Raw genomic sequence first — 16,868 nt, forward strand, 5'->3', positions numbered from 1 at the left:
CTTCTTTATCCATTCATCCATTGATGGGTAATTAGGTTATTTCCATATCTTGGCTATTGTAAACAGTGTGGCAGTAAACATAGGGGTGCATATATCTTTTTATCTTTTCATACTAGTATTTTCATTTTCTTAGGATAAATGCTCAGAAGTGGAATAGCCAGATCATATGGTAGACCTGTTTTTAATTTTAACCTCCATAGTGTTTTCAGTAGTGGCTGCACCAATGTATATTCCCACCAGCAGTGCATGAAGGTTCCCTTTTCTCCATATCCTCATCAACAGTTGTTATTTCTTGTTTTTTTTCATAATGGCCATTCTAACAATAATATCTCATGGTTTTGATTTGCATTTCCCTGATAATTAGTGAACATCAACATTAGTTGAACATCTTTTCATGTACCCGCTGGCCATTTGTATGTCTTTGGGAAAATGTTCAAGTTCTCTGCTTATTATTTAATCAGATTGGTTTTTGTATTGAGTTGAGTTTTTTAATATATTTTGGATATTAATTATTGGATATATGACTTGCAAATATTTTATCCCATTCAGTAGGTTGTCTTTTCCTTTTGTTGATGGTTTCCTTTTATTGATGGTTTCCTATGATGGTGCAGAAGCTTTTTAGTTTGATGTAGTCCCACTTACTTATTTTTGTACTTTTGTCGCCTTTGCTTGTGGAGTCAGATCCACAAATTCAATACCCAGACCAACATCAGGGAGCTTCTGCCTGCATTTTTTTTCTAGAAGTTTTATGGTTTCAGGTCTTACATTCAAGTCTTTAATCCATTTTGAACTAATTTTTGTGTGTCATGCTAGATAATGGTCTAGTTCATTCTTTTGCATGTGGATGTCCAGTTTTCCCGACACCATTTATTGAAAAGACTGTCCTTTCCCCATTGTATATTCTTGGCTCCTTTGTTGTAAATTAATTGACCATGCATGAGGGGTTTATTTCTGGGCTCTCTGCTTTTTTTGATCTATGTGTCTGTTTTTGTGCCAATATCATATTGTGTAGTATAGTTTGAAATCAGGAAGTATGATACCTCCATCTTTGTTCTTCTTTCTGATATTGTTCATTTTGATCAAGATAGTGTCTTCCAGCCTTCTCCTCCGTGAAGTTAATCTTTTCCACTTTGTAATTAAGTTTTGTGTGGTGAAGTACTTTGAAGCTATGTAAGTTTTCTGTAACTCATCAGATTTTCAGTTTACTCATTCATTTATTTGTATGAGTGGATTAATGGTTTCCTATTTGGTGGGTTATAGTCTGTTACTATCATTATTTATTTTGATGTACAAATGATCCTTGATTTGACCAGTGAGAGAGCCCTTTCAAGCTGGTTTTTGTGTCTTTTTTAAATGTCTCCATCATTCTTTGAGCAGTTTCTAGCTTTCTGTCATAATAAAATGTTTCAGGCTCTTTTGTCATTTCTTTGCCCCAGGTCTGGAATCAGCCATTTCTCTAAAGAGCCCTGGTTTCTTTCACTGGAGATGGGTATTTAGAAACCAAGACCTGAGTGCTAGATATACTCATTGCTATTAGAGTGTTGCTGCTCCTAGACCCTCTAGTGGACCAAGCAAGGAAGTATATTTGTATGTATACATATACACCTGCATATACGTATACTAACACCTTTGCATTTATATTTATTTGCATATCAGTGTATTTATCGAAAACTATGAGTTCACAGCAATACCTTCCATTCCATGCAAGTTCTGTCCCTTTCTATATTTATAGCTTCCTTCTCTGATAGTAAGAAACCTGGCTTGCATTCACCTTAGTCTATAGCCTTATTTGGCCAACTCCCCCCATATGTAACCATACTTCTGTCTCTGTTATCACCCTCTTTCTCAAGCACATAATGTCCTCACCCCAGGAGGGCTCTGACAGACTCTTCTGAGAATATTTTGCACACACTCTGTGAAGTGTAGCTCCTAGTTTAATAGTGTCTGCTCTGAATATTGAGATCTAATATGTCCATGAGGAGGCTGAGTTACAGTTTTATATATATTCAATTAATGCATTTAGATACAATTTTGTAGACTTGCATAATTTTTTTCTTGTAGGGTATTTTAGTAAAATAAATCAGAGTAAGAGAATCACTGTGACTTTGAAAATGATTAATGCCTTATTTTGCACTTAATTTATTGTAAAATATTACTATTTAATAGCTAGTATATAAATACATATGTATATTTTAGAGACTAAAAACATCAAAAAGGGATCACCCTTATGCCCATAGCTCAGCTCAAGAAATACAGTATTACCAATACTTTGAAGTCCCTTATGTGCCATTCTCTGATTGCATTCCTCTCCCTCCTGGGAGATAACCACTCTCCAGCATTGTATATTCATTATTCCATAATAGCTTTCTTATTAATCTTTTGTAGATTGCTGTTGTGGCTGTGATGTGCAAACCCCACAGATGCCCACACATCAGTTTTACAGGAAATATATGTGTGTAAGTATGATGATTTTCTTCAAGCGTGTGTGTGTGTGTGTGTGTGTGTGTGTGTGTGCGCGCGCTTTAATTGAATTAGTTAATTCCCTAGAGCCTTAATCAGTGCATGCTGGTAATATTTAAAACTTTGATCCAGTAGATGCATAAGTTAGTTCTTTGAAACAAGCAGCCATTGATAGGATGTTTCAGTGCTTTAAAACTGAAATATATATTTTAATATGTTGCAGTAAACAATAAAAAATACATTGTTATAGAACGTGAAAGACTAAAAGTCTATTAACTTGATAAATGAAACAAGGAGATATGAACTGCCTAAATTCTGTCAGCAATTCAAATGAGTTTGGATCAGAAAAGAATCAAATTAAAAAGTTATCTCTATAAATAACCTTTAAACTTCTTAAATTTAGATAATTGGAAAAATAGGCAGAATGCATGATTCTAGGTAGGAAGATTAAATGAGAGATTTTCTTAAGTATAGTTACCAAGAGAGCACTGTGAGTATCATTCTAAACCTAGGAAAAGTTAGATGCTGTTACTTGCCCCTAGAAGTGTAAATCTCTGAAATGATAGTGACTGCAATATTCTGAAAATGACTACTATGATGTTCCTCATATGTTTATTGTGTTTACTTGTCAGTAGAAAATATATTAATTGTAGATACTTTAAACGTAGGCTCTTCGATTAGGATTTGAATATGAAACTTGTTTGCTCTCAGAATTTTATGGAGACTGCAGATACTTGAACTAGACTGTTGAAGTAAATTTTGTATCTGACATCTTCATTCTTTGGTTGTATTGGCAGATACTGCCCTGGTGGACCTGATTCAGATTTTGAATATTCAACCCAGTCTTATACTGGATATGAGGTAAAGTAATATGAGGTTGTCCTGAGGAAGTTTGACATCATACTTTACCTATAGTGTGCTCTTACAAGTACTGACTTTCTTAAATTATTTTTATTTTTAATTTTTCTCCTGATTACAGAAGTTCATCCATTAAATATTTGCTGAGTGTCTACGTATATTGCTCTAGTCACTGGAGAAATACTTAACATAAGCACTTGTTCTTACTGTATGTTAAACTATTATAAGTCTTCACAACTTTAAACCTTATAGCAGCACCTTGAAGGCAGGCACTATTATCCTGGCTTTATGAATAAGGAAACAGGCTTTAGAGGCCCTAAACAATTGGCCCAGAGATACACTGCTAATTAGTGACAGAGCCAGGTTTTGAATTTTGTGTTCCTCACCATGATATCATAGTGCTTCTTCAACAGTGAAAAATGGATAAAGTCCCTAATCTTATGGAATTTACATTCTAATAATAAGAGATAGACAATAAAGAAACAAGAAGAAAATATCAGGTACTACCAGTAAATGCTAAGTAGAGAAGTAAAATCAAGTGAGGTTTGTAGAAACTGAGTAGATACTTTAGCCTTGGTAGTTAGGAAGTGACTGAGGAGATGATACTTAAACTGAGTCTTGAATGACAAGAAGGAGCCATGCAAGAATATCAGCAGAGAGCATTCCCAGCAGAGAGGATAGCTAGAACAAGGAGCCATGGTAGGAATGACAGTGGGGTGTTCCAGGACATAGTGGGTAAGGGGAAGGATGAGATTGGAGAGACAGATGAAATAGGTTGTAAGCTGGACATAGAGTTTGGATTTTGTTACAGGTGTCATGAAAAACCATTAAGGTTGAAAGCAGGGGAATGATGCGATCCAGTATAGGGTTTTAAGAGATCATTTGATGGCTGTGTGGTTAAAGGATTAGAGTGGGGGCAAGAGTGCAAGCAGAACAGCAAGCAGGCTTCTTTTGAAGCAGTCAGCCTTTTCGGGAAGAGGTCAGCAGCCAGAAAACCATTGGACTTTTTCTCTTATATATGGAATTTCACTTTTTACTTGTTTTCCATAGTTCACATTTTTAAAAATACAAAAGGAATTATTCAGTGAAAAGGCTCCCTCTCGTTTCTGTCCCTTAGCCACCCCTTTCTGCTCCAGCAGAAAGTGACCCTGGAGATTTCATAAGTGTTTACACAAAGATAAATATGATTCAAGGAGATGCCCTGCTGTTCAGAATCTTAAGACAGTGGGGATGGAGACTAGCCAGATGCTATTCAGAACAGTATTTTGATCCCTAAACTGAGAAAGGAAGGAAGGAGCACAAGAGAATTTTATTTTTAATATAATTCTTTTGAACTACTTTTTATTTTCTATTCAATGTGGGCCCAGCAGGAGATTTTTCTCTTTTTCTCTTAGCCAACCTCCATGCGAGCTATCCGCGCTAGATATGACCCTTATCTACAGACAAGACACCGGATAGAACAGGTAAGTTTCTAAAAAGCATTTTTAAGTTAGATTTTTGTACATACTTAGAAGGTATTATTGTTTAATTTGAGTTGAACCTGAAATAACTAAAAGAGTGCCTGTCCCCTTGGTAAGTTTTTAATATCCATCTGGGGGAGGAAGACTATTCTGCAATACCCAGCAAGCTCAAAATCACTGCTTCCTTTAGAGACTGTATTATTTTCTTTAAGCGTTTTATATTCTTTAAATTTCTTTCAACTTATACAGACTCATTAACCATATGAAATTTACAGATGGAGATGTGAGAATGTTCTTAGACAGTAGGTGGATGGATTGAATTTTTGCTTCCATGAGCCAGATAAGAAGTTATTGTGACTGGTATGCCAGGGTGGGAATAGGGAATTGACTGCAGAAGGGTGTGAGGAACTCTTAGGAGTCGTGGGATTGTTCTGCATCCTGACTGTGGTGGGAGTTACACAACTGTAAACACTCATCCATACCCTTCCAGTTGTACACTTAAAATTAATTGATTTTAGTGTATGTAAATTATACTTCAATATAACTGATGAAAAACAAGTAGTACTGTTTAAATGGCCTTGCTCTGCTTGAGAAATCTGAACAGTAATTCAGATTTCCTTTTTTATAGTTTTATTTTAAACTTGTCCGATTTAAAAAAGTGTGAGTACCATCTATAATTTTTACAGTAACAACACCTAGTAGGGCAACTACAGAATCTCGAAAGGAAAGTAGTACATACCATAGTCATTAAGTCTCTTCTCTGTTCATTTAGCTAGTATCGATGAATACCAGCCAGTTCATATTTTCACCTCACTGTCACCCAAGCACGTGTGGATCAGGATTGTCAGCCATAGGAGAGGACCTCACCTGGGTGCAACCTGTATAGTCTAGAAAAGCATGTTCTAAACTGACCACTGCTTCAATTTCTTTTTTAGCTATGATATTTAATTCATTTAAAATGTTTCAGTAGAGTGTAAAATGTTTATGTTTACCAAAAAGAGAATGGGTTTTAAAAGGTTTAGAAACTAGCATACAGCAGTGATTTTTTTCTTCACTGTAAATGCAATAGAATCACCCGAGTATCTTTTCCAAACATATGCCAGATTTTCACCTCAGGAGTTCTGATTAAGTCTGGTTTAGGGTCCTGACAAGGTATTTTGAAAAAGGTACCCAGAATGATTTTGTTGTGTTTCTCTTGTGAACAATCATAGAGTTGTTTTTAGTATTTATATATATATACACACATGCACACACACACACATATAAACATACTTACCTATATACTTACATGCACACTTATATATACTTACATGTATATTTTCATGCATATGTATATATGAATACAATTACAGAAAGATACAAATATGTATAAATTTTTATTTGCCGTTGTCAGAAACAAACATTTAAAAAGGTGCCTTTTTGTCCATATTAAGTGTAGACATCCTTTACATAGAACATTAATTAGAGTTCATAGTTTAGTAGTCTACTTGACCCAGTTTTTCTCAAGCCTGAGATAGGGCAAGAAATTTTTCTTTTAATTGAAGTATAGTTGACACACAGTGATACATTAGTTTCAGGTGTACAACATAGTGTTTCAACATGTCTGTTATGCTGTGCTCACCACAGGTATAGCTACCATCAGTCACCATACTGTGCTGTTACAATATCATTGTATTTTCTATGCTGTATCTTTTATTCCCATGATTTGTTCATTCCATAACTGGATTCATTCATTCCATAATTTATTCATTCCTGTATCTTCTGCCCTTTACCCATTTTGCCCATCCCCTCCTCCACTTAACCCTCTCATAACTATCAGTGTGTTCTCTGCATTTATAGGTCTTTCGTCTTTTTATCTATTTTAGTTGTTTAGATTCCACATATAAATGCAATCATACGGTATTTATTTTTCTCTGACTTATTTCACTTAGCATAATACCCTCTAGTTCCATCCATATTGTACACTTGTAAATGGCAAGATCTCATCCTTTTTTTAATGGCTGAGTTATATTCCGTTGTATATATACACTGCATCTTCTTTATCCATTTGTCTCTCAGTGGGCACTTGGGTTGCTTTCACATCTTGGCTATTATAAATAATGCTGCAATAAACATAGGGGCACATACATCTTTTTGAATTAGTGTTTTTATTTTCTTTAAATACCCAATAGTGTAATTAGTGGATCATGTTGTATTTCTATTTTTAACTTTTTAAGGACCCTACGAAATTTAAATACCTGTTTTTAAAATTTAGAATCTTGGCTTATTATAGTTGGCAAAATGAAAAATCTGTACCATTCTCTCCACTAGTAGAGAGACATAATATTTTATAGTTTATCAATCAGATTTTTATTTTGTTTTTTCTCCAGAAAGCCATGCCACCTGTGCTCATAATCTTCACAACTGGTTTAAAACTGCATTCTTAATTTTTATTTCTAACCTGGTGTTCTTTTTCTTCCATTGGCATCAAGCCCTGATTATGTTGCACAGTCACTGTTTTTGTTCCCAAGGCTTACCACAAGGTCTGACATAAAAAATACATGATCAATAAGTATTTATTTATTATGTTGCATAGTGTATTATTATATTTGCCCTTACTGCTTTCTAGTTTATATTCCACATGTTTTTAAATTTCCACATAGGTATTGATGTCAAGCTTCTTGTTTATTGTTTTTAATTCTCACTTTGCCTCCTCGATCTCTAGTAATTTTTTTTTTCTTTAAGACTCTGGAGTCTATTTTTTAATCCAAACCTTTGCTAAATATGTTTAATTGCTTTTCATTTTTAAACTATACTGATGAAAAAACTACAAAATAAAATTAGAAATTTGCAGTGCTTTCTTAGGGTAATTGACTATATCCATCTAATGCTGATGAATTTGTATGTGTTTCAGTTAAAACAACTTGGTCACAGTGTGGATAAAGTGGAGTTTATTGTGATGGGTGGAACGTTTATGGCCCTTCCAGAAGAATACAGAGATTATTTTATTCGAAATTTACACGATGCCTTATCAGGACATACCTCCAACAATATTTACGAGGCAGTCAAGTAAGAAATCCTTATTTTACCATATTCTGCAGAGTGGTTGTCAGTTTATCCCCTGAGCCGCAGCCTGTGAGAATTCCTTTTGTTCTACATCTACATTCCTAGTTCTTTTTTTTTTTGGGGGGGGGGGGGGGGATTTTATTTTTATTTGCATATTTTGGATGGGTTATAATTAAATATATTTTCTAGTTTTATTGAGATAGAATTGACATACGGCGTGGTAAAAGTTGATGGTGTACAGCATAATGACTTACATATACATTGTGAAATGGTTACCACAGTTACTTTCACATCCATCACAATCACATCCATCGTCCTATACATTCCTAGTTCTCATAGTTACTTCTTTTTTGTGGGAAAGGATTATTTTCATTGAAATAGTTAATAGTTTTTTCTTAATAAGTGAGTGTGGTTTGTTGACATTTGTATTCTCTGAGAAAGAGTGATTCATTAAATCACTAAAGGTTTTTTTCAACCTTAGGCTGGTCTAAAGTACAGGAGTAGTTTTGATTTGACCAGTTGAGTTTTCAGCCTCCTCAAAAAGAACACTAGGGGTACACTTTGTCTGAAACATTTAGCTGCCATACAATCAAAACAAGTTATTTTTTAATAGCTATTATTAATAACTACTAAAATTTCTGTTTATGAATGAGATCACTTTTTCATTCTAATTGGCAAAACAAAATTATGCATTCTTTTGATACGTTGTATCTCTGTTTTTAGCAAAAAGAATACTAAGGTTTCACATACAGTATTTCAGAAGTTTCAGGAAAGCCTAGTTAGTTACCATATACTGTTCCCTCTTATTTATCAAATGTTTATGGAGGGCCCACTAGGGGCTATGCACTGCTTTAGGCACTAGGAACAGCATGGTGAAACAAGATAGGTATTGTCCTTGCCCTTGTGTTTATTTCTACTAGTTCAACAAACATGAAGTGCTATGGTGGAGATAGATTACTGTGATAGAGATTAAGACTTTTCTCCAGACGAAGTGGTAATGTTTAAGCTGAGACCCAAAGTATATGAGGAGGAATCAGGCTAAAAGCAGAAAAAAATATGACAGAAGCACTGAAATGGGGAAGATTTTCGGGTCTTCTAGGAACAGAGAGGAGGCCAATGTGACTAGATTCCAGTGAACAAAAGAGAATGTCTTAAGGTGAGCTTAAAGAGTTAAGTCTGGGCCAGAGAATAGAATGCTTTTGAGGAGCTAAAGTTTTATTTGAAATGCAGTAGGAAGTAGATGAATGGTTTTAAGCAGGAGAGTGACACATTTCAGGTTGATAAGCAGGTCATTCTGTCTATTGTCTGGCTAATGGATTAGCGGAGTACAAGAGTGAAAGTGAGGAGCCAGATGAAAAGACTGTTAAACCCATCATAGCTTACTTCAGGGTGGTGGCAGTGATGATGGAGAAGAGAGGATGGATTAGAGTTCTGTTTTGTTGTTGCAAATGCCAGGACTTTGAATTGGGTTGAGGGTAAGAAAGGAAGGAATCAAAGAAGACGCTTAGCTTTTGGTTGTAGGAAATGGTTAATGGGTAACGCCGCCATATCCTGAGATGGAAAAGACATGGAAGAACAGGTTTATGGGAGAAAATCAAGAGTTTTACTTTGGATACATTAAATTTGAAATGCCTAGGAAATGTTCAAGTGGAGATGTCAGGTAGGCTGTACAAGAGACATCCAGGCTGGCAATGCAAAATTGGGATTATCAGTCCACAGATGGCATTTATAGCCATGCAAGTGGATAAGATCACCTAATGTGGGAGAGTTGCTGGTTTCCGAGGTATACTATGTGAAAAAGCAATTTTTAGAGCAATTCTTACAGTATGGATCCATCATATTTGTGTATATCCACATAAATGTAAATGCATAGAAAATGTGAAAGGGGGGTGAGAGTGATGATTATTATAGGCATGAGTTCGAGCAGAGGAGGAAAGGACATAGGAGAATGGGGGTAAAGGAGCACATTTATGGTTGGGCTGGGCATTGTGATAAGCATTTATTTAAAACTCACAGTAAATATTTGAGTTCGGTATTTAAATTATCCCTGTTTTTGGGGTGCCTGGATGGCTCAGTCGGTTGAGCGTCCGACTTCGGCTCAGGTCATGATCTCAACGGTCTGTGAGTTCAAGCCCCGCATCGGGCTCTGTGCTGACAGCTCAGAGCCTGTTTCAGACTCTGTGTCTCCCTCTCTCTCTGACCCTCCCCCGTTCATGCTCTGTCTCTCTCTGTCTCAAAAATAAATAAATGTTAAAAAAAAAAAAAAAAAAAAGCTTTAAAAAAAAAATAATAAATTATCCCTGTTTTTACAGATGAGGCAGTCAAGGCACAGAGAGATTAAGCAACTTGCCAAAGTTACAAAGGTAGTTAGTTGGTGGTGGGAGTCGGGTTGTGAAACCCAGGCGGCTTTGCTTTAAGAGCCTGAACTTTGCTATAATATTAGCAAGAAACTATGCTACGTGTAAAAGTGTGTGAAAATGTGTGTCTGTGCGTGTACGAGCACGTGTGTGTGTACACCACCAGAGCTTCAAAATATTGGAAAAAATATCTCTCTGGATTTTTTTTTTTTTTTTTTTTTTTTTTTGCACTCTTCTTCCTGCCTTCAGGCTTTTCTCTGACTTCTCTTTTATATTGGGGAGAGAGGGTCATATAGCTAATTACAGAGTTGTTTCAAATAGTGCCCCTCTTAGAGAATTTTTTGTGAGGTGATAAGTAGAACCAAAGTTTGAATGAATCTAAGGATGGTTTTCATTACACCGTAATTAAAATGGTTTGTGATACACAGTAGCGGTAAGTAAATGTCCGAATGCATTTTGTGTGAATGATCAATCTATAGGTCAAATACTGACAGCTAATGACTTAGGTAGGGCTTAGAATAGGGACATCTTTTGTGTCCTTCCTACTTTCCCTGTTGAGACCTTTGGCTATCAAGTGTATCTTGAGGGACCTGTATAAAGAGTCCAGCAGCTGGGAGAGTGTGTGTGAGCAACCTACTTGGATTGCCTCTAGAGAATGTGGTAGGTTAATTGTATGTCCACAAATCTAGGTTTTTAACAACAACTGGCTGGTGTGATCTCTTCCTCCTACATGGGCTTTAGTAGCAAGATAAGATGGTGACCATACTTTTTTTTTTTTAAGTTTATTTATATTTGAGAGAAAGAGAGCAAATGGGGAGGAGCAGAGAGAGAGAGAAAGAGAAAGAATCCCAAGCAGTCTCCGCACTTCAAACTCACGAACAATGAGATCATGACCTGAGCTGAAATCAAGAGTCAGGGGCTTAACTGACTAAGCCACCCAGGCACCCCTAACCATGTTTTTACTGCTCATTCAAAATCTTGATTATTCATGAATATTAAGTCATGCTTAGTAAAACGCTGAAGTGTTTGAAACTTTAGAGGAATAATGATGTAACCCAACCCATTCTTCGTAATAATACCGAAAATCAAATGATAGCTTAGTGTAAAATGCAGTTTGAGAGAAAACAACTTTCATTAGTTCAAAGCCCCATGACACTGAAATGGCAACAGTACCTCAGAGTTACTAAAATTCATTTAACTCTGAGAATTCCCTGGTGAGATAATCTACAAGACCATTGACTTTTTGTACCCACGCTTATATATCATATACTCTTTTCTCAGTGCAGCTGTTATTGTGTTGAAGACCTTGCTTATTTTTTTAAATGTTTATTTGTTTTTGAGAGAGAAAGTGTGTGCGTATGCAAGCAGGGGAGGGGCAGAGAGAGAGAGGGAAACGAAGAATCCAAAGCAGGCTCCACACTGCCAGTGCAGAGCCCAGTCTGGGGCTTGAAGCTCCACACTGCCAGTGCAGAGCCCAGTCTGGGGCTTGAACTCACAAATCATGAGATCGGCCTGAGCTGATCACAGCTTAACCGATTGACCCACCCAGGCACCCTGAAAACCTTGCTTAGTAAGTGGAATTGAATATACATATCTTGGACTTGCCCCACCCTCCCAGCTCCCATAAAAGTTTGCCACAAAGCTTTTCACAGTGTATAGTTTGGGTCCCCTGGGTCAGGTGAGCTAGGCTAACTGGAGATCTGCCTAATGAATTTTTAGGATATAGCTAGTTTGACATTTTTATCAATTGAAACTTAAAAATTTTTGCTTATTCTTGGTGTAAAGTTTTAGTTTTATTTTTACAGAAATGTTCTAGTGTCTTTTGTAAGTTGTCTGTTGTTGGGGTAAAAATAGAGTTTACGTTACAACTATCCAGCTTCAGATCATATGTTTGTAGAAAAAGCCAAAAAGCCTGTTGGAAAAGAAAGCCCCTTTCTGTAATGGACTAGGCAAGGCCAGCATTGTTTTGTTTCTGTTCTTGAATTTACCTCAAGAGGGCAACAAACACTTTACTTTCAGATGAAAATTTATATATGATTTGAGCCTTCATTGCAACAGATCTCATGAATGACTCTTGGGAAACAATAAAAGTCCAATCTGGGAGCCTTAAAACCATCCATAAATGTTACACTGAATCATGCCAACCCACACTTGACATGTTTTGCTCTTTTCTCCTGGTCTCTATACTTTTATGAGATAATCTGAAAAAAAGCTGATTTGTGGCATCTTGTTTGCTTTGTTAAGGTAAATTTTTACTACTAACGCCCTACAATGAAGGTGGTATTTTGTTTTTTAGGGAAATGTTGTTATATAGTTCAAAGAAATAGTAATCTGGTTTGTACTATAGAACTAGAGACATAGCAAACCATTTTCAAATGGTAACATTTTGTGAAATAAAGAACAGCCCAGAGATACTATGTTTTGTACATAATATGTTTTCTTCACATTTTTGGAGGTGATCTTTAACTTGCCGTTCTTTATATTATCTTTCACTGAGGGTATTTGTGAAGACTGTTTGGGTCACCCAGTGTGGCTGACCTTTTTCAGATGTAAAGTAATGAACTTCATTTTTATTTTAGTGTTAGTTGATATTAGTTGTTTGTACTTGCTGACTACACAGATGTAATACTTTCATTAGTGTATCAGAGGTTTTTATTTAAAAGACTAATTTTAAATTAGGTTAAAAATTACATAGTGACAGATGAGTCAATGTTTAAGGTTACAGTATTCGGTCAAATTAGAGGTTATTAGCTTGTGTTAGCCTCCTTTGCTATCCTATGTCTAATCCAATCAAAGTTTAGACCATGTTTAAACCTGATTATTTTACTTTTTACTTAAAAGATTAAAAGTTAAGGTAAGGAATAGCCCCCAAAAGTGAACCTGGTTATTATTTACAGCAAGTTAGTAGCAAAAAGTATGTTATATCCTTGCAAATAGAAAAATTGAAAAGCTGAGTGAAATAGAGTTCAAGGATAAAGCAGGTATAGGGTTTCTGTGAAGGCGCATTAAATCAAGCAAAGTGATAATCACTCATTTCTATCAGCTAGACTGAGACTTCAGTTGTCTCCAGAAAGCAACAATTACTGGTGACTATTGTCCTCTAAAAATCATAGCTCTGGAGATGAAAAGGACCGGCAGTGGGATCTGAGTCACCCATTCACCGGAATGCAAATAAATGTTGCCAAATAACTCAGAGTAACCTTTTAAAATAGTTTTATTCCTCTTTAATCAGTCCTGCCCAGAAGCAGTTTTATGTTCAATCTTTAATGCTCCTTGGCTGTTTTCAAAAGATGCTATTTCGAAGGGCAGTTACCCATCAAGGAGTGGGTGAGTCATACCTTCTCCCAGTGGAATTTTTAATTCATTTCCGTTCCTTCCTTTTTTGCCCCTCATCAATGACTTTAAATCCTCCAGCTGTGTCCTTATGTGTCTTGGAAAAAAGCTAGAGAGCTAGAGCGCTAGCTTACTGCTGGATACTAGGCCTAGAAGACAGTTTCATAGACTTGCAGAAGTTAGGAAGAAAGCAAAAGCAAATCTCCTAAGGCTTGCAAGTGACTATTTTCTGCCTTGGTGCCCTGGGCATTATTTCCGGCAGGTTTCAGACTTGCATTTCTGGGCTTTGGCTCTAATACTCCCCACCCCTTACTTTATATATTTACTGCCTTTACTCTCTCTCTTGGTCAACCAGATTTTCATGGATGGTGACCAGAATCCTTAACGTTGGCAGTCCAACCTAAAATAATCTCAGTCATCTATGATGCTGTTTTTCTTCCAACATTTTATATGAAGCAAATAAAAATTGAAGGAACTTGTCAGGTACTACATACTTGTTACCTGGATTCTACAGTACTTGCTTTATCACATACTTATCCAACTATTCATTTCTGTACCCTTCCATGGATCCCTCTTTTTTTAAGCATTTCGAAGTCAGTTGTACACTTCAGTACACTTCTTTCCAAATATGTCATCGTGTACATCATTAACTAGTTCATTTGTTGCTATCTTTTGAAGCAAAATTACATACAATGAAATGCAAAGATCTTAAGTGTACCATTTGACAAGTTCTAATAAATGCATATACCTGTGCATCAAAACTCCGTTAAGATATAGAACATCCCAGAAGGTTCCTTCATTCCTCTTCCCATTAAATCCTCACCTGTACCTCCCACAGGCAATCATTATTCCTTTTTTCCCTTCCATATTAACCATATAGTATATACTCTTCTGTGTCCCTCTTCTGTCACTGAGCATAATATTTTGAGATTCATCAATGTTGTTGGGTATTTCTTTGTTACCTTGTAGTGCTGAGTAGTATTCCACTGTATGCATATACCACAGTTTATCCGTTCTATTGATGGACACTGGGCTGTTTCTAGTTTGTGGTTATTACAATAAAATTAGTGAACATACTCATACAAGTTTTACTATGAATATAGTATTTATTTCTGTTAGGTAATAGCTAGAAGTAGAATTGCTACATCATATGTTTAATTTTTTAAGAAACTGCCAGACATTGTTCCAAAGTGGTTGTAAATTTGTACTCCCACCAGTGATGTATGAGCATTTGGTTGTTCCACATCCTCACCAACATATGGTGTTGTCAGTCTTTTTAATTTTAGCCGTTCTAGTAGGTGTGTAATGGTATCTCATTGTGGCTTTAATTTACATTTTCATGATGACTAATGATGATGAGCACTTTATTATATGCTTGTGTTTTCTGTATATATTTCCTTTGTGAACTATCTGTTAAACTCTTTTGTCCATTTTTTATTGGGCTGTTTAAATTCTGGATACCAGTCCTTTGTTGGATCTGTATTTGACAAATATGAAAACCCAGTCTGTGGTTTGAGTATTCATTATATTAAGGACAACTTTAAGCAGAAGTTTTTATTTTGATTAGGTCTAATTTAGCAATTTTTTTATTTAATAGCTATTGTTTTCTGTATTGTTTTTGTTAAACTTGTGCTTACTCCCAAGAAGATACATGACAAGATTCTCTCCTGTGTTTTCTTCTACCTGCAGTTACAGTTTTTTTTTGTATTTAGCTTGCCTATGTAGACTTGTGGTCTATCTTGAATTAATTTTTATATATACTGTGAGGTAGGATTTGTGGTTTCTTTTTTCCTCTTGTAGGTAGATACTGTTTCAATATTGCTTGTTTAAAAACTTCCCTTTCCTATGTGGATTATATTGGTGGCTTTGTCAAAAATTGATTGACTATACATGTGGAACTGGGCTCTGTTCTGTCCCACTAATCTATTTCTCAGTTCTTATGCCAGTAACACACTGTCTTGATTATTGTAGCTTTATAGTATATCTTGAAGTCAGGTACTGTGAGTCTTTTTTGTCATTGTTTTTCAAGATTGTCTTGGATATTCTATTTCCTTTGCATCTCTACGATGTAAAGTTTAGAATCAGCTTGTCAACTTCTGCTAAAAAGTGTGAGAAAATTGGGATTGTATTAAAACTATAGAACAGTTTGGAGAAAATTGACAACATTATTGAGTCTTCTGATCCATGAACATCGTCTGTCTCTTTGTTTATTTAAGTCTTCTTTAATTTCTCATAGAAATCTTCAGTGTAGAGATGTTGTTAGCCTTTTGTTAAATTTATGTCAAAATAGTTTTGTGTTTGTTGATGCTACAGAAATTGAACTTCTTAAAAATTTCATTTTCAAATTGTTTTACAGATAGTGTATAATATGTAATTGATTTTTGTACATTACATTGTATCCTATTACCTCACTAATTTCACTATGTAGTTCTAAAAGTTGTTTTTGTAAATCTGCTAGGATTTTCTTCATAAACAATCACTTAATTTACAAATAAAGTGAGCTTTAATTTTTCTTTTTGGATTTGCATGCTTTTCTTTTTCTTGCCTTATTGTAATGGCTAGGACATTAGTACAGTGTTAAATAGAAGTGGTGAGAGTAAGCTTCTTTGTCTTATTCCCAGTAATACAGGTGAAACATTTAATATTGCAGTATTAACTGCAATGTTACTTGAGGGGTTTTTTTATAGATACCTTTATTGAAGAAGTTTGCTGAGAGGTTGTATCATTAATTCAATTGTCTAATGATTTCTCTGTATCTATTCAAATGATCACATAATTTTCCTTCTTTATTCTGATCATGTAGATTACTTTTTTTTTTTTTTAATATTAAACTAACCTTGCATTCCTAGGATAAACCTGTTTGGTCATAATGTGTTATCCTTTTTATATATCATTTTACTAATACATTGGAAAGGATTTTGTGTGTATGTTCATGAGAGATGGTGGTCTGTTGTTTCCTGTTTTATAATTTCTTTGTTAGGTTTTGGTATTAGTGTTATTATGCCAGCCCCATAAAACATGTTAGGAAGTGTTCCCTCCTCTGTTTTCTTTTTTGTTTGTTTGTTTATTTTTGAGATAGAGACAGAGCACAAGCAGGGGAGGAGCAGAGAGAGAGGGAAACACAGAATCCAAAGCAGGCTCCAGGCTGAGCTGTTAGCCCAGAGCCCAATGCAGAGTTCAAACTTTTAACCCATGACCTGAGCCAAGCCATATGCTTACCTGACTGAGCCACCCAGGCGTCCCCCCTCCTCTGTTTTCTAAATGTTCATATAAAATGAATGTTAATCCTTCCATAAGTGTTTGCTAGAACTGACCAGTAAAATTATCCAGGGCTGTGTTTTCTTTATGGGAGAAT

The 16,868-nt window shown here is 35.6% G+C and overlaps 1 protein-coding gene across 1 annotated transcript in view; it reads left to right on the plus strand.

Annotated features, from left to right (window-relative positions):
• Nucleotides 1-16,868, plus strand: part of ELP3 (elongator acetyltransferase complex subunit 3) — a 97,635-nt gene that overhangs the window by 20,430 nt on the left and 60,337 nt on the right. The window contains exons 4-7 of the mRNA XM_019440875.2: nt 2,386-2,456; nt 3,258-3,321; nt 4,713-4,781; nt 7,672-7,826. Coding sequence (XP_019296420.1) covers nt 2,386-2,456; nt 3,258-3,321; nt 4,713-4,781; nt 7,672-7,826 — 359 coding nt within the window. The remainder of the gene's footprint in view (nt 1-2,385; nt 2,457-3,257; nt 3,322-4,712; nt 4,782-7,671; nt 7,827-16,868) is intronic.

This window comes from Panthera pardus, unplaced genomic scaffold (genome assembly GCF_024362965.1).
Source record: "Panthera pardus isolate Hobbes unplaced genomic scaffold, ASM2436296v1 HiC_scaffold_13, whole genome shotgun sequence".
Lineage (NCBI taxonomy): Eukaryota > Metazoa > Chordata > Mammalia > Carnivora > Felidae > Panthera > Panthera pardus.